We start from the raw sequence: 18,723 nt of genomic DNA, 5'->3' as shown, positions 1-18,723 counted from the left end.
GGAACCTGGAATTTATTAGATAAACAGGAACTCAACTAAGGAGAATGTTTCCATGCAAAAGATGAACATATAATAAAAACACATACAATTAGAATTGAGAGCGAGGGGATCTGTTGTACATCAATTTTGTACAACAGATTTATTTATTACAGCAAACAAGTTACAGGGATAGAAAATATATTTTTTCTAACAAAGGTCTATGTATTTAATAATGCTTCATATGATAAAACAAATCCTTTCTTCTTGCCTGTACCCATTTATCTGACATTCATTACTTAGTAAAACTTAACATATTGACCAACATGCAAACAAAATAGCAAAATATACCAGCATTCCACTGAATGCACAGTCTGAATACACAGCAAATTGTATAGGTCAAAGGTATTTGTTGATTCTTTTAAGAACCTTATAGTATTGTATTTAAATTGTCTTTGTTAGGGAAATGTAGTTTTGAAACCGTTTTTTTGCTTGCCAAATCAAATTATTATAAATTGTCCTATCTTTTCTTTCAAAGTAACATTTCTCATCCTTTAGGTTGTGATTCATGAAGAAGCTTTACCAGCAGTTTCTGGGCAGGGGTATACATGCCATGAACCTGCTCCCTGTCCATTTCTAGTCTTCCAGTATAGTGGATTTGCTCAGCCATTTTCAGCTGGGTTATTGTCAGCGGCAAGGATGACCCCATAAACTATTGAACTGAGTCCTGACCTGTTGCCTATGAAATGTTATAGGAACTGTTGTCTAATTTAAAATACTATGGCAACTGTCTTAAAGGATTCTGAGGTAAATCTGAGGAGGACCACTAGTGAGTGGCTATTCTCTGTTGAGAATTTCCTAATGTAACAAGTTAATTCAGAATATTTATGAGCACTGATTTGGGAAATAAGTATTGGAGGATACATTATTATTGTTGTTAATATTATACTGTTTTTTAAAAATCGTTCTTATTGCACATAAACCCTGCATTACTCATATGACAAGATAAACCATTTTCTTGCCATTTATTTTTTTGGTCTTTAGCCCTAAGTGTCGGTGGCTATACCTCTCAGCTTGCCCATACAGTACGCTATTTAAAAGATCTGGATCACTTGCTGATGGTGTCCTACAGGTGATAAAATACCATATCCTTCTTATCTTATGAACTAGAAAAGTAATCACCTCTGCTTCATCAGATGGTTCTTCATATACAGGTTGTTTCATATCCTCATAGGCAGACATAATCACAGCTTGAAATAAATTGATCAAGACACAGATCATCACCAGCATAAAAGAGGCTAGGAAAAGACCCCCCAGCAACCGGTTGGATGTAAAAGCAGTGTCCTTAAAAGCTGAAACACAATAGGAGAAGACAGTCTGAGCTGAATGAATCATATTATTATAATTCCATTCATGTTGGCCAAACACTAGGTAGCCAAAAGCCATGTATACAAAAAAGTACACTGCCACCACAAGTGCCATAGAACAGATTCCAGGAAGAGCTGCCAAGATGGATCTTTGTGCCAGGCGCACATCATAAAAGAATCTGGAATACCTGAGAGTTTTCAAAACTATGAGAAATGCCAAAAAGCCCATTGTTATCCTCAAGGTCTGATCTACATGAGAAACTGTATGGAAAGGAATGAAATCATTTGGATTAAGTAAGTAAAACTTTACTATATCAGCCCCGATCTTAAATTTGATGACTTGCAGAAAAACAAAGAAGAAAAACACTGACTTTAGACCAAAATTGATTAAGTTGGAAACATTTTTAATATACTTTGTCCTTTCTTGGCGTATGATGTGAATTTCATCCATGATATAAATGAGGAGAAAAGCAAGAACAGTTACAAACACAAAAATTTGTGTTCTGCTTTGCTGCTGGAAAATTGGGAGCGTGAAAGAATGTACTGACAAGCTTGTGTTTATAAGCCCAAAATGAGAAACTTCAAATATGACCGCGATGCTGCAAAATAAATGTACATCTGGGTTAAATGTAGTTAGTTCAATAATCACAGCCCATGTCTCTTCATCAAGCCAATTGCTGTTTTGTAAAACATCCAGCCTTTTTGTTGAATTAGGCCGCTGTTCTGCAGGGAAGAAGTAAAAAGTGTATCCTCCTGGTCCATATGTGTATAATTCTCCATATGAGTAATACACCCAGTGATTTCTGTTTGACTGGTACGTAAACCCTACATAGCTGCTGGTGTCACTAGTAACGGATCTGTTGGCACCCTTTGTCCAGGACCCAACATAGTCACCTCTCTCTTCAGGGTCACTGCCATATTTATGAAGACAATGGCTTTTACTGATCACAAATTTATTTACAAAGCTGTGAGGATAGAAACATTTTTTCTCAGTACTTTTTGCCCTTACTTGCCTCATCCTTGGCAAACCTAGGATTTTGGACCAGCTGTCAGAAAGAAAAGTTGGTTGGTGGTTATTGTGGATCAAAGGCAAAAAGACACTCTTCACCCACAGGTAAATGTGTTCTAGTTTATCCACGTTGGAGAGCTTGAGAGAGAATTGTTTATGAATAACTTGATTGTAGTAAAAGCTGTTGGTGTTTTCTGTAGAGTAGGCAATGTTTAATACTAGGGTTAAAAAGACAAAGTGACTGACAATGTCCTTTAGGAAGATGAAAGCTTTGCTTTTAATTTTCTCTCTTTTCCTCATGATTGTGATTTCATCCTCTTCTAAGGGCTGATACTGCTTAGTGCCTCTGAGTCTGATAATTTCATAGTGCCTCTCTCTCATCTCATCTGCATCCATAGTAACTTCATCCAACCTAATCTCAAGGAAATTATCCCTGGTTGTCCATGGGATGTTTTCACAGTACTTTGGATAAACTGTACTCAGGGCTGAGAAAACGATGATTTTTAGGGTTTGAAGAAGAAGCACACTCTCAAAAAATGAGGCTATTGATGCTAACAGCCACTCTAATGATGTTTTGTAGCCATAGGACAGACCATATAATACGATGAAAAACGATGACACCCCCGCTACAGCTATGACCAATATCCAAGAGACATAGACACACCACCAACAAAAAGTTATCTGTGGCCTTTTGCGAAAGAGCATGAGGGGGATGTTTAGTGGTTTTCTTTCTTTCTGAATACTGGCATCCTTTTCTTCTGCGTAATTATTACTGAAATTGGAATTCGGCGGTTGGGTCTGTTGCGCTGTAACCTTTGCTGTTGAAGTATCAGCTGCATTTTCCTCCTCTGCTGCAATTGCATTTGCAGCACCCTCAGAGATTGTGCAATTACTCCACATTTTTGGTGTTCTTTGTTTTCTTTTCTTACCAAAATACTGCAAGCTATATGAATCATGGGCATTGGAAGAGTTCTCTCGAGAATTGCTACTCACAGGTTGTGTCGAAGCTTCTGCAAGGTACCATTTTTGCAGGCGTTCCTTCCAGTTCCTAAGGTTTCCAGACATGAAGGGTGAACTTTCCTTTGGGTGATTCGGAGCTGCACCACGTGGAGAAGGCTCCTTCTGTGAATACTTAAACAAGGCAGTTATAATCATTTGCACAGGGATGGTAACCAAAGCACTTTCAATTCCTATTATTATTGATATCAAATATCGTAAGTGTATTGAAACACCTTCTTTATTCTTGTCGGCATTAAAGAACATAATGTTAATAAGCAGGGTGCACAATAGTACTGCTAAACAGCAAGACAATCTTTGGAGTCTGTTGAAAGAGCCAGTGACAACCTGAGCAAAAACAGATAACCATATGTGACTATCCATGAGTTCATTGGCAATATTTATAAAAAAATAGTCCATTTTGGCCAAAGGTACTCTTGGGTGTGTAACAACAAATGTCCTTTCTAGTAAGCGATCATCCTTGTCAAGAGCAAGCCATTTCCTGCAAATAAACAGCCAGAACTCTTTAGTGTACATATTTTCAACTTTTACTCTACTTAAGAACCAGTCAGGAGAAGAACCTCCGTTATTGTGCCAGACCCTAAGGGAATAAATGTCTCCTAAATCATTCTTGGTAGTTAGCAGAAAAGTATCAGTGCCTCCTCGAATGAATGATGAATAAGTTGGGTGCCGTAAGTGATGCACGTCACTGGTGCCATTTTGGCTTATGAGTTGGAGAAACACGTCTGCTGTGGTTCCAGCTCCCAAGCGACTGCCTGTGTATAAAGTGACCAAGTAGCACACTTTATCAAAGGGGTCATTGTCTGGCAGGACTATAACTTTGTCCCTGCTAACTTTATCAGTCCGGTCTTTTCTCATGGCCCAGAGAGCTAGGAGAAAATAGACTAAAAAAATGAAAAGCACTGTTAAGAGGGTCACTGCGTTTTTGTGTATTTTTGCTAAAAGGGATTTTTCCAGATCAACTGGGTTGGGGATCACAAATACTTTGGAGGCCAAGAACTTGATATTGAATTTGGAGGAACTGGTGCGGCTTGCTGTTCTCTTGGTGTGCTGCTTCGCCTTGCAGATGCAATGTACCTGTTGCCAGCTGGTAAGAGGGCCAAGAACGCATGTACCTTCTTTCCACTGACTCTGCACTCCATCTAGGTCTAAGCAGGCAGCATTAAAAAGGGATATGCTCACCAATCTGTTGTTTCTGGATCTTACAATGGATTCTGATTGCAAGATAATGGAGATATTCCATTTATCTGTCCCACTGACTGGGGCTGTGGCCCTCAGCAGTGACTGTGGGAGACAGATAACATATGGAGCCTTAATTGCACAATCTATGTTATTTGACTTATTCCCACTTGCAACTGCAGGCTCACTGTGAGAAGCAAAAAAAGAAGCTATAGGAGAGGTGTGGGTGACATTAACACCTAAGTATATAAATACCTTGAAAGAAACTTTTAATTTAGTCAAAATCTGGATAAATACATCCTTGGAGTTTCTGTCCACTTCAAAACTAAATCCTCCAGTTGTTTTTGGGAGGGTTTTATCAGGCCCTATTGTCAATTTAAAAGCTGCAGACTCCTTGTCTTTTCTAGCAATAATCACTTCTGCTACTGCAGGCATGATCCCTATTATGTCACCATTCACCTTGGTTCCTGTCATTTTGAACCCAGTCACTGTTGTTACAATATCTGACCTATATGCCAACCAAGGGAAGGGGTTCTCTTCAAACTCATAAAATACAGTGGAAATCACAGCATCTATTGGCAATTCTGAATGATCCCCCTGCTTCAGTGTTGGATAAAAGCAATTCCTGCAGTCTTTTTTGGTGGAGAAAGTATTTGTGACATCCCACTTTTCATCTTTTTTTAACTTAATGTTCCAGCTTTTGGCCTCCATTACAGTTTCATTTTCTCCAGGGACTTTGCCTTGTAAGACTACTTCTGATAAAGTCTCCATGACAGAGAAGGTTTGTTTAACTGCGTGCACATTGACATTCCTGAGGTCTAAAAGAGAAGCTTTCAGGACATTGGACAGGCCTGTTAGTATACCAGTGCTCAGAAGCTCTGTTTGTTCAGACCCAAGGTTTTTATCCCTGAACCTTTTTAGTGCTTCACTCACTTCTTTCAGTTTTCGAACAGCTAGCTGTTGTGACGCTCTATTTACTTCAGTGACTTCCTGTGTTAATTCAGAAATACAAGCAACTACTTGATTTACTTCCATTACGTTAGCAGTAGGAATACTCAAAGACTGATTAAGAAGGCTTTCCCTAAATTCAACTTTAGACACCTGGATAGTTGGTGCAGTTTTAATATCATTTAAAATTGAGGCCACCATATAAACCAAATAGCCTACATTTAAATAATCTCCAATTTGAAGCAAAGATGTCATTGGTGCACTTGATCCACTGGTTAAAGCAAGCAGTTCATTAAGCATAATATCTGGTGGTCTACTTTTGGCTGGATCCTGCACTCTTGTATGTAAAGTTACTTGGGAAAATGCCCCAAGGGAATCATACACTTGAACATAGATTGTCAAAGTATACTTCTTAGATGGTATACCAATGGGGAGAAAAGATGGAGGAGTTTTAGGCTGATAGTCAAAATACACTATTGTCCCCAATGTATTCTCCTCTAACGAAGTTATTCTACTGCTTTTCAATAAATCTGAGGCTGCTATTACTTTATACATAAGAGGTAAATTTGTATCTGAAAATCCACTACACTGAACAATGAATTTTGTCAGGAATGCAACACCCCTGGTTGGATTGATGGTACACTTTCCAATCTTAGGTGGAGAATTTACATAAAATGAGTACCTGTAGGTTGATGACCTACCACCCCAAGTGGTTATTTTTAGGAGAAGAGTGTATGACTGGTCTGCAATATTCATAAAAGTCAAAGCATGTATAGACATGTATGCACTAGACTTCCCTGTTGAAGTTTTGGAAGCCCAATCAAAGTTTACTTCAGTGAAACTTCCTGAAAAAAGTGACCAGTGATAGACTGGTCGACTAGTCATTCTACAGTTTAGGCATTTTCCAGACAATGTAAATCTATCTGTTGGAATTACAAATTTACCACAATTTTCAATGCATATAACATTCAGAACAGGTGGAGATCCAGGCCGCACACTTATGGTTTGGTCAGCATAACTCTTTCTGTTATCCTTTTGAATGACCAAACGAAAATGATACATAGTATTTCCTTGAAGGGTTTCTGGCAAAACAGTCTGAGTAGGACTAGAAAACTTTATCCATTTCAAATCTACCTGGTCTGGATGACAAGTCCCATTTGTACTCACTGTCATGGTTGCGTAATCTGATACATGTTTTGTACAGTACCACGAATATGTGAGCCCCTCTAATCGGTCCAGTGAATCAGGATCATAGGAAGTAGATCCATCCAGAGTCCAATGATCAGAAAAACCCACTGTCCGGAAGGTGCCTCCAGCAATGACTGCCACCAGGTCACTCTTCTCAATTTGAACAAAAACTGTATCTGAGCCTTCCACAACACCCTCAGATGCAATTATTTTAACAGAGAAATTAAACAGATACAAGCCATAATCTAAACTAAAGCTGGGAATTTGTAAAATGAGCATATGTCTTCTCCAGATGAGGGGTGGATTTAAAGGTTTTGTCCAGTCTGGAATAGTCATGACATCTTGAACACCATAGATTTTCCAGATTTGTTCAGTACGTACAAGATCTGTGCAGTTTACTTGCAACTTGGCATACAGGATAAGTTGTAACCCTTTTTTAGTACGTATGATGGGGAAAACAAGATCAGGCTTCTGGATTCTCAAACGCTCTATGAAACAAGGTTTTTTCTGACAAGACACCAGTGACTCCATGACCTTTGAAGCATAAGTGTTGACTGTGACTTTTAAAACAGCAGGTGTAAGTCCACTTCTGGTACAATTCACTTTTGCCACAAACCCTGTGTATAGGGCAGGATTAAAAGGTAAAACAGAGCGACGGACAAAGTGGGCTGCATTTCTGACATGATCATCATATATATAAGTATTGTTCTGGATGAGGTACTCTTTTCTTGACCCAAACAACTGCAAGTTGAAGGTCCACTCACACTGCAGCATCGGATGTTGCACAGGAATAAACCACACAATGTAGATCAAACTCCGCAAAAAAGAAGGACCGCTGTTGAAAATGTGGACTTCTATATCCCTGTCCATTAGCGATTTGAACAGGGCTCCTTTCCGGTTGAGATACAAGTGCATGTTGAACTTGTACCACTGCAACCTCACAAACTCAATAGTGAGCAAGAAGGAAAGGCTCTGCTGCTGGAAGAATATATAATGCGTGCTGAAGCCATCATCAGGGGCACTGGCATTGTTTGCTTGGGTGGTGTAATAAAGTCCATGGTTGCGGCTAAAAATGTAAGTGCCAGTCTTGGTCTTCTGGGCATTGAGGGTGAGGTAGGTGGGAGTTTCACTGTTCACTGTCAGGCCCAGCGTAGCATTGGAGAAACTCAGCTCCCCTGCTAGATCACCAAACCACTCTCCATCAACATGGAAGTAGATGCTGGCCAGCACCATTTCACTAGCCTTCTGGGACATGGAGTCAGCACAGAAATTGCTCTGCAAAGCATAAGGATTGTAGGAGGCTGACCAGCCCCCCGTGCCCTGCATGTCCAGCAGCCTGTAGGCCAGTGTCCTGGGGCCAAGGGACTGTAGGCTCCAGGAGAGATTGAGGGGCTGGTAAGGAAGGCTAAATAGCTTAGAGTGGGCACTGAGGACATGCAGCAGAGCCGGCTCCACCCTCAGGGTGAGGCTAAGGCTGATCCGAGGCCCCTGCTCCATGCTGACTGAGGCAATGTAGAGACCGCGGCGGGTATAGTGCACGGTCAGACGGTAGCTGTAGTAGGAGGCACAGACCTGGTGCAATTCAGCTCTTGGGTAGGCAGCAGGTGGGAGCAGCTTGTGGTGCTGGTTGCCGGGAATGAGGAGTGCGGCAGGGCTGCCCCCGCGGCTGCTGAAGCGGTAGGGCCAGCGTGAGCTCTTGAGGCGTGCACACCAGCCCAGCTGCACAGGCTGCCACTCGAGGATGGGGGGTTCGGGTGGCCACAGCAGGAAGAGCCGCACATCCTGCCCGGACACCTCGATGCTCAGGTTGCGGTGCAGACACGTAGGCACGGCACACGAGGCCGACACACACTGCACCGTGATGTGGCTTGAGGCCCAGGGTGGAGCAGGGCCCGCCCCAGCCAGGCCTGGACCCAGCACTGCCCTGCCTGACCAGCGAGAGGTGTCCTGCACCCAGGCCGAGTCCCGGTACCAGCGGCAGCGCGGTGGGGGGGGCAGTTGTGTCTCTCCCTCCTGGACTCTTGACGCGGCTCCCGGGGCCCGCCTGTAACGCAGCTCGATGGGGCCATCCCACAGGCACGAGGCCCAGACCTCGTTGTCCCGGCGCCCATAGACACGCCCGTGCGGATCCGAGCAGGTGACTAGCAGTGGCGGGAGCTGGAAGCGGGGGGGGGCCGCAGCAGCCAGGCACGGGGGGCCGCAGTGGCCCAGGAGCTGCAGGAGGAGGCTGGGGAGCAGCAGCGGAGGCATGGTGGGGTGGGGGAGGGGCCCAAGGGGTGATCCCTGGCCCATGAACAGACGCCTCCCAACGGCTCCAACTGCCACCGAGCAGCCGCTGCGGAGCCTGGAATTCCCCGCGCCCCGGCACAGCCGGGAGCTTCCCCCCCCCGGCCACTGCGCCCCCCGTCTTTTATGTGGCGCCCAGATTCCTCCCTTCCCTGATCTGGGGCTAAAGGCCGGGGCCAGCGCTGTGACCCCCAGGGGCCGCTACCCGCTCAGCGGAGCCCGAGCCGCCCGCGCCTGGCCCCGCCGTGTCTCGCTGCTGGGGCCAGGCCCGGCCCTGAAGCCCGAGGGGCAGAGAAGGGGCCGGGAACATGGTGCCGCTGAGAGACTTTAAGGTGAGGCGGGAGCGGCCCCCGCCCCGCTGCCCGCTCTGGGGCCCGCGTGCTGCGGGGAGCTGGGGGCTCTGCGCTCGCCCCCAGCGACCCTCAGGCCGGAGGCGGAGCGGGGTGACTCTGTGTGTGTGTGGGGGGGGGGGGCGGGGTGTCTCTTCCTCCCAGGTGCAGTTCGTGGGGCAGGTTCGTCTCCAACGCCCCAGGTGACTCTGTCCTGCAGGGCATCGCCTCTCTCCCCCCCCCCCAAAACCCCTGCCCCCGCACCCACAGTAACATGGGGCTGGAAGGGACCTGGAGCGGTCGCTTAGTCCGGTTCCAGGCGCAGGCAGTGCCAAGTAAACCTTGAGCCTCCCGACAGGGGATTGTCCCGCCTCTTCTTAAATACCATGAATACAAGCGGCCGTTTGCTTTCTGCAGACACAGAGGGTTTTGTGGTGGTGACTTACCACTAAGAATCAGGCTCTTGGCTCCCATCTCCCATTCTGCCCCAGCCTGCCTTTTGTAAGCACTTCACCTCTCCCTGCCTCAGGCTCCCTGTCTTAAAGTGGGGAATAACATACAGTACATCCGTCTCACAGGGATGCTAGACACACAAGTGGGGTGAAGTAATATCTTTCAGTGGACCAACTTCTGTTGGTGAAAGAGGCAAGCTGTCTAGCTACATCAGGGGTGGGCAAACTACAGCCCGCCAGCCGGATCCACCCCGGGAGCTCCCGTTTGGGAGCAGGATCTGGGGCTTGTCCCGCTCTCGTGCTCCAGCTAGGGCGCAGGGTTGGGGGCTGCTCCGCGCAGCTCCCAGAAGCTGTGGCATGGCCCCGCTCCAGCTTCTATGCGCTCCAGTGGCCCCCTCTGGCACTCCAATGGTAGCTGCAGGGGCAGTGCCTGCAGATGGGGCAGCATGCAGAGCCGCTTGGCCACGCTTCCGCGTAGGAGCCAGAGAAGGGACATGCCACTGCTTCCGGGAGCCACTTGAGGTCAGCATCGTTTGGAGCCTGCACCCCTGAGCCTCTCCCCATGCCCCAACCCCCGCCCCAGCCCTGATCCCCCTCCCATCCTCTGAACCTCTTGGTCCCAGCCCAGAGCACCCTCCTACACCCCAAACTCCTCATCCCCAGCCCAACTCCAGAGCCTGCACCCCCAACCAGAGCCCTCATCCCCTCTCGCACCCCAACCCCAATTTTGTGAGCATTCATGGCCCGCCATACAATTTCTCTTCCTAGATATGGCCCTCAGGCCAAAACATTTGCCCACCCCTGAGCTACATAGAGCTCTCCTTCAGCTCTCTGTAACTCAAAAGCTTGTGTGGTTCACCAGTAGAAGTTGGTCCAGTAAAGGATATTACCTCAGCCACCTTGTCTGACTAATATTCTGGGGCCAACATGGTTACAACTGTGCAAACAATCACAGGGATGCTGTATTGCTACTTGTGTGTGTGAAATGTTTTGAGATGTTTGGGTGAAACATTTTATTTGTGTCCTGTCCAGCTGGCTTTGGGGTGGGGGTAGGGTGGAATGTTAATGATCAAGCACAATATCTATAATGGGAAATGTGGGAGAGTGAAACAGGCTGAAGTTTTCAGCATATAGTGGAAAGCTGGAAAAGGAGACGGTGCTCAGGCCCCCTTTCCATATTTGCACTATTGAGCCATACAAAGTTTGTAGCAGGCAGTACAACTTATAGCAGTTCTACTGGTCTCTGCTTCTCCCCATAGGCACGGTCTACACCATCCTGCTTTCTAAAAAGCTTCCTGCCATTGCTAACACAAAAACAGCTCTCCCAGTGTTAACAATGGTGGGAGCACTAGTGCAGACAAAGCACAAAGAGGTCTACGTAACAGGATAGATATAATGCTGGCTGCCAAGGGCACCTTTTCTACTCCAGTATTCCAATGCTTGGTACCACCTGTGGAGTTAGCATCAGAAGCAGTGGAATATTTTTCAGAAACCAAGCTAGTGCAGGCAAAGCCTTACTATCAATATGTATACAGAGTTATACAGTCTACCTACCTCTTTTCCATTCTTTGGTGCTGGTGTTTTTTTGCCATATTTCTGTACATAGTACAAATACTAAACAAAAGATGTATACCAGTATAGTCTTTTTAACTGTAATTTGAGTACTCAATTTGCTTAAATTACTTGCATGTGATCTTTAATCCAATCACACTAAGGAAACCTTGAAATTGTTAATTAAAATAGATATCTCTGCTAGTTGCTTCAAATTTCCACACTTGAGTTCACGGTTCGACTCAGAAAATATTTTAGACTGTAAAATGAGGGTAGGTAAAAAACTGCAAAATATATACGGAATAGTCTTCCGTTAGCAGGAGAATCTATTAAATGGCTCCAGGTCTTTCCATCTTTATTTTCTGTAAATTCTATGTTATGGAAGAAAAACTGAGTTTGACTGCAGTTATTTGTGTAGTTCTTAAAGTGTGCCTAGCATTATACAGTGGATAAAATGTGTTAACATGAGTCTCTGCCCATAGAAGCTTGTAGTCTTAATAGTGCCAGTGGTACCAGTATAGAAAGAGAGAGTGGGAACTGGTCTGTGTATTTAGATAGCTTTTTGGATACAAAGTTAAAAAACGTTGTTTAGGTGGCAAAGTCAAGCACGTGAAAGTTAGGAAATGAGGTTTAAGGTTTCCCATCCATCCTTCATTCCACCTCTTTGTGCATCCATCCTGTGGAAAAGAAATATTATGTAATTAAAGAATATATGTATATGTGCAAGGGAGCAGAATTAAGGTTGCACGGGCAATCTGATGGCAAATTAGGAATTATCATTAGATTTCTCATTTGACTATTGGGATTGTTTTAGGAATACCCCTAAGGACATTCATGACCAGTTCACCACAGCCAACCACACTAATGTGTAAAACATACATCACCTCATCCAGCTAATAAAAGGTCTTACTTTAATCTTCCTGCTTATAAATCACCTTGGTCGATCTGAAACCTCTGTTATAGCAATGAGATGTTAGCCATGGAGTTTATAGAATGAGGCTGTTATATAATCTGTGTGTAAAATTGTGCACAGCATAATTCTTTCAGTGTTTGTGTGTTATGTTTTAGCCTTATCAAATGTCCATACTAAGTCCTATAAATGAATCCTTAGGTCAAATATTTTGCTGGCATAACTCAGTTGACTTCTGTGGATTTACACCAGCAGATAATCTGGGCCCCCAGTGTCACTGGTGGTATTGGTTTGATAGGAAGCAAAGCAAGGATTTTATTTTGCCACATAACCATTTTGAAAGGGGTATATCCGAAGAGATGGGACTATTATACAATTGAAGGTTAAAGAGAGACTGATCCTAAAATCACAAGACCCATAACATATCTGCATCATCCACAGTATTGTGGAATTTGCCTTGTCTTTCTTCCACCACTACCATTCCGTACTTTCTATCCCCATTAAGAGGATTCCTCAAATATAATTTAGTTGAATAAAAGGCTCACATAGCTTCTCAAGTTGTCCTGTTAATTTTTTTTTTTAAGTAGATGAAACGAAATTGCCGGTAACCTTCTTTCGATTCTTATACCTCAGCTTACATGTCATCTGGAAAATCAGTGTATTCAGTAAACAGTCTCACATCTTGTTTAAGTGGGTGAGGTGATATCTTTCATTGGACCAACTTCTGTTGGTGAGAGAGACAAGCTTTTGAACTACGCTGAGTTCTTCTTCAGTCTGGAAAAGGTGCTAATATTCTGGGACCATCACAGCTACTAAAACACTGCATACGCACATCTTGTTTTTTATATAGGCATGGCAGGATGCTGGACTTGTCCTATCCACCACTAGTAATGAGGCCTGCAAAATGTTTGATGCTGCACTGTCATAAATATAAAGGGAAGGGTAAACCCCTTTGAAATCCCTCCTGGCCAGGGGAAAGCTCCTCTCACCTGTAAAGGGTTAAGAAGCTAAAGGTAACCTCGCTGGCACCTGACCAAAATGACCAATGAGGAGACAAGATACTTTCAAAAGCTGGGAGGAGGGAGAGAAACAAAGGGTCTGTGTCTGTCTGTATGCTGCTCTTGCCAGGGACAGAACAGGAATGGAGTCTTAGAACTTTTAGTAAGTAATCTAGCTAGGTATGTGTTAGATTATGATTTCTTTAAATGGCTGAGAAAAGAATTGTGCTGACTAGAATAACTATTTCTGCCTGTGTATCTTTTTTGTAACTTAAGGTTTTGCCTAGAGGGGTTCTCTATGTTTTTGAATCTAGTTACCCTGTAAGATATCTACCATCCTGATTTTACAGGGGGGATTTCTTTATTTCTATTTACTTCTATTTTTTATTAAAAGTCTTCTTGTAGAAAACTGAATGCTTTTTCATTGTTCTCAGATCCAAGGGTTTGGGTCTGTGGTCACCTATGCAAATTGGTGAGGCTTTTTATCCAACATTTCCCAGGAAAGGGGGGGTGCAAGTGTTGGGAGGATTGTTCATTGTTCTTAAGATCCCAGGGTCTGGGTCTGTAGTCACCTAGGCAAATTGGTGAGGCTTTTTACCAAACCTTGTCCAGGAAGTGGGGTGCAGGGTTTGGGAAGTATTTTGGGGGGAAAGACGCGTCCAAACAGCTCTTCCCCAGTAACCAGTATTAGTTTGGTGGTGGTAGTGGCCAGTCCAAGGACAACGGGGGGAATATTTTGTACCTTGGGGAAGTTTTGACCTAAGCTGGTAAAGATGAGCTTAGGAGGTTTTTTCATGCAGGTCCCCACATCTGTACCCTAGAGTTCAGAGTGGGGGAGGAACCTTGACATACACTGACTCAGGTATGGAAGAGTTTTGATAAAACATGCATTGAAGGGACTGACAAGCATAAAAAGAGTGTTTGTGGCAGTTGATTTTTGAATTGTTTACCCTTTTTATTAATTAAGTGGAGAGTGTCACGTTAAAAAAAATATTTTTAAGAAACAGATTCCCTCATTTATTGATGATATGTTAGATAATTACATCTGAAAAAAATTAGTCTCACTGTTCCCATTTATCTTGTTACTTTTGAATTCACTCAATTGAGACAATGAAAAGAAACCTAATTTCTAGTCAACTTCACTCTTTATTCACATGGACCAATGATAAGAGTCTAGGAGGCATTGAAGGATGTCTCTCCAAGTTACTAGCAGCAGATCCAATTTTTAGTATGTATACCTTATTAATGGTTATCACTGAGGCTGAACGTACAGTATAGTAATTTTATATGCTTAGCTTATTTCATATTACTCCTGGTGGAATTCTGTGCCAAAAATGCAAAATTCTGCATATTTTATTTGTCAAAATAATGCAATATAATCACACCAGTTTCTCTTATTTTGGTAATTTATTTAAACTGCCATACAGAAAAAAAATCACAATAACTGTTCAGCATTTCCTAAACACATGAAAGTTAAGTTACAAATACTTGGTAACCAATACCCTGCATTCCAGTTATAATCCTGGATTTTCATTTAAATTACATTACTTTTATTTTGGTGTTTGGTGTTCTGTAAGTAGAATGTCAGTTTAAAATGAAAATCATACAGTTTTGCTAATCATTGTCGTGCATTATTTTTAAATGGATAAGTAAAATAGATCCTAATTTGTAGTCTAACCCCATTGTGCCTCTCTGGCACAGGAGAAACAGTGAGAAAGCACATAGCTCTTCCTAACTGAAGATTCCATTACAGTCATTTACAATAAGGCTCCTTTACACCACTCCAGCCAAGTGAAGGAGCCTTAATTGACTAAGAATGGGAACAATTAACTAACAATGGGAACATTGGCCCCCTGCCTGCTTAGTTGTTAAATTTCTGCTCTGCCTCAGGGACAAAGCCTACTTCACACAGCCCTAGGCCTCCAATCCGGGGATGCAGCAACAGCAAGCGAGAGGGACAGATTGAGTCTCTCTCACTTGTTCCCACACAAGCATGTGCCCAAATCAGACCCATCCCCTTAACGTCTCTCCACAGCAGATGTACCCCTGGGCTGCTGCGGAAGGGGCATGTGTTCCCCACAGATTTCTTTGCTCCCCAATTTTTCTGCAGGGGAACCAAGAAATCTTTGGAAGATATGAATTTTGCGCCCCCAGAAGGGCGCAGAATTCCCCCAGGAGTATCACATGCATAAGCATAAGGGCTGGGTCCTGAAAATATACTGATTAATTTTATTTATGTTCTACAAGATAGCCCTTTTTCTTCCCTTTAGGACATTCTCTTTTAAAAGGCAGACATGAGAAATGGGTTGAAAAAATGTACTTCCAATGAACTATGAAATGTAATTACTAAAATGAAAAGTAACTTGGTAGTATATGCTTGGATTTGGATCTCAGTCTTATTGAGGATGGCGATGTGCTTAGGGACTGGAGGAGACAATGCGTGCTATCCTCCTGCTGACTGATGAGTATGATAGGATTAATGAAAGAAAGTGACCACTTGTCAGGGAAAAAATGAATGGTGGGGAAAGTGGTGAACCTCAAATTGATGTAAGAAAGTGAATGAAGTATGGATTGATATAGATAACTTATATTGAAGAATAGTGTTTGCATGCTAATTCCTAATTGTCCCTGATCATGTGTTTACCTTTATTATTTTAAATACACGTAGTATGATGTGATGCAGTGATAGCAATAAACTATATAGATTGAATAAAAAGCTTTATTTATAAACATGTATTAGAAAAGTACAACATTCGCCCACTGCCAGGCAGGCCAGCTGCCAGTACCACACCAAAACTCCAGTAACAACAGAACCTTACAGAAAAAATAAAAATAAAAAAGTGCATGAACAAGTGCAAAAAGTGAAACCATGTACAAGACTGAAACCCCCTACCATTGCAAGTCTGCTACCCCCACCACGACCTCCGCCCATCCTCCTTTACCTTCCTTCCCTGTTTGCCGTGTCCTTTGTGCTGGGGGTGGGAAGCGCTGTGTGGGAAAATATCGAGAGCTGCATGGGGCAAGTTTGCATGGGCCACCCAGCCATGGAGTTTTTCAACCTCTTTTTGGACTGCATCACAGGGCCATGCATTGGACTCATGCCATGGTGCACATAATGCAGCAGAACTCGATACTCTTGCAGCCATTAGTGATATAGCTGTTCAGACAGTTCTTTCTGCTGAGCTCTGTCCTCCTCCCTTAGCTGCTGTTCCTGTTCCAGGAATTGTGAAACAAGTGCATGGTCTCATTCTGAAACCCTGTCCTCAAGATATGCAAGAAGCCTGAGCCTTTCCTCTTGGCGCTCAGCATACTTTTCCTCTAGCCTAAGTCCCTCTGTCTTTGATACTGGACCTACTTGTTGTCCCTGTTTAGAACTTCAACCATAAGTTCATCACAGAAATGCTTCCACTTGGAATGGTCCACTTGGAATGGCCCAGGCTTCTGCTGCACTGTGGGCAAGCTGTGGAGGTACTGCAATCACTAGAGGTCGAGGGGCCTGGAACAGGACAAGACACAGATGGTTATTGTCTCACAAAGCTCAGTGCAGGCTTCTGTCCCTTCTGTGGCTGCTGCAGGATCCACAGTGGGCTGTTCCTCAGAGATGCATCAAACAGGTCATCCGAGTATGGCCCCAGGATGTGCTGCTGGTGCTCCTCCTGAAAGCCTCCTCTGGGAACAGTTTCAGCCACAGAGTCACTTTGCTGGCCTCACTCAGCGCTTGCTGCTGGCTCCCATCAGTTGCCATGCTAGATGCTGGGGTCAGCAGGGTGCCATTCCAGATGATCACATCATCATGCACCACCGCTGGCTCTGCTCAGCACAGTGCCCAGAACCCGGTCAAACTCCTCATAAAAAAGGCATGTTGCCCAAGGTGTGATCCCTGGTTTTCCTGTACTCAGTCTTGAGCCACTTAATCTGCTCCCTGCGCTGTTCACTGGTTTGGTAAATTTGCAACACTGCCAGCTTCTTCGCTATTTGCTGGTATGTATGGTCATTATTTGTACTCTTACTAAAGACACTGTTTTGCTGGCCCAAGGATTTACTAAAATCTGTCTGCGCTCCTGTGACCATGAAGCAGCGTGCTTTGCAAAAGGCTTCTCCTGGTCAGCAAATACAGAAGGTTCTCTGATGGTGTGTTTGCAGCTCGGTGTTCAGAAGACAGTGGCTAGGTTAAAGGCTGATACCCAGCTGCTACACTAAACTTAGAGGGGTTACTTCCATTTCCCTGCAGTCGATTGGAGATTCTTGGGATAGAAAGGACAAAGGAAGCTGGCCAAGAGGATTGTGGGTTACTTTTGGTGGACTCACAGGACCCAAGTCAAGAGGCTACATTTATATTACAAAGCAATAGAGTTGAACCCTGGGTCTTGGCTTGACTTGGATTTGAACCCTTCACCCCTGCAGGCTCCTAGGATCCTAAGTGCAAACCCGAGTCTGTGAGATTTGTGTGTAGATGGACTCAACCTGAGTCTGTCCTTACTTTGCAGTGTAGATGCACCTTAAGTTGCCTGGGCTTTCCATTGGGATCCTAACCAGTCTCTAGCACTACTGCCATCTACTGCCTCTGGCTCTCATTTAAACTTATCTCAGTAGTTTAGCCTAGTGCTTCTGCACCTGTTAAATTACTTACAATTCTTAGAGTCTAATGTTTATCCATGCTGCTTTCTTCAGCAATGGGACACGTGATTGCTAATGGCTTGGTTCTGATTGGCACTGGAACTTCAGAGTGGTTAGACAAAGAGCTGGACAGTGCGATGAAAAAGATGATGCCATTCTCAGAATCGCAACCACTGACTGAGAGGAAGAAGCTCATGTTTCTGCACTAGACACATTTGCCAGTGGGTAAGCGGTTGGTTTTTAGGGAAGAAAAGGTGGAGAGGGTTTTATCATTCAAAATGTGTATAGTGTGATTGCACGTTGCCATTTCTGTTTTCATTTTTATTGTTGTCTTGGCATCTTTCAGTCCTCTTGTGTGACCGTATGCATCACTGTGCTAATTAACAAGTAGTATCATAATAAAAATTATTGTTATGATGCCAGCATACTAAACTTAATTAGTTTTAAGCATTCTGTATTTTAAAACCTACCATTATTCCAGTAATGGACTAAACTATTTTTAAAACTAAAACCACTCAAGAGGCTAAATCTTTGGTTATGCTGAAAATTGAGCATAGCATCCCATGGAGCTGGGGCTGCAGCAGTCTTTTCCTGTTCTTCTTTTTATAGCCCCCCTGCACCACAAGCCCTGTTTCCTCTAAAAAGGAGAGATGATACATAGTTGGAAGCACTCCAAGAAAATTAGGACTTTGGGCATTTGAGCATTTACAGAAATATATTGAGTTTGCATATCCTGTCAAAAATATTGCATGCTATTAGTTTTGATTATTTGCTTCCTGTCAATAAGAAAATATTTTTATGCTAATATTTGATAACAAAGGTTAGAAATGAAATCACTAAAGCTCTGACCCTGCAAGTTCAGTTTGCGTGGCGGGACCTCTGCACCTGTGAGGAAC

General features: G+C 43.7%; 1 protein-coding gene and 1 pseudogene across 2 annotated transcripts in view; one reads left to right on the top strand and one right to left on the bottom strand.

Moving 5' to 3' along the window:
* Positions 1-969: 969 nt before the first annotated feature.
* On the bottom strand, positions 970-8,934 carry PKDREJ (polycystin family receptor for egg jelly; the record flags this gene model as incomplete). Its single annotated transcript, XM_084617068.1, has 1 exon — positions 970-8,934. The coding sequence occupies one exon, from the start codon at positions 8,932-8,934 to the stop codon at positions 970-972; it is 7,965 nt and encodes a 2,654-aa protein (XP_084473194.1).
* Positions 8,935-9,278: 344 nt separating this feature from the next.
* Positions 9,279-18,723, top strand: part of LOC311521612 (tetratricopeptide repeat protein 38-like) — a 29,876-nt pseudogene continuing 20,431 nt past the window's right edge. Inside the window, exons 1-4 of the transcript XR_014714547.1 lie at positions 9,279-9,302; positions 13,063-13,133; positions 14,344-14,438; positions 17,882-18,052. The product of XR_014714547.1 is annotated as a tetratricopeptide repeat protein 38-like (transcript). The remainder of the gene's footprint in view (positions 9,303-13,062; positions 13,134-14,343; positions 14,439-17,881; positions 18,053-18,723) is intronic.

This window comes from Lepidochelys olivacea, assembly GCF_965140295.1.
Source record: "Lepidochelys olivacea isolate rLepOli2 genome assembly, chromosome: 1".
In the NCBI taxonomy this organism is placed as follows: domain Eukaryota; kingdom Metazoa; phylum Chordata; order Testudines; family Cheloniidae; genus Lepidochelys; species Lepidochelys olivacea.
Note: the sequence above shows the minus strand (reverse complement) of the source record. Positions and strands in the feature narration are given on the sequence as shown.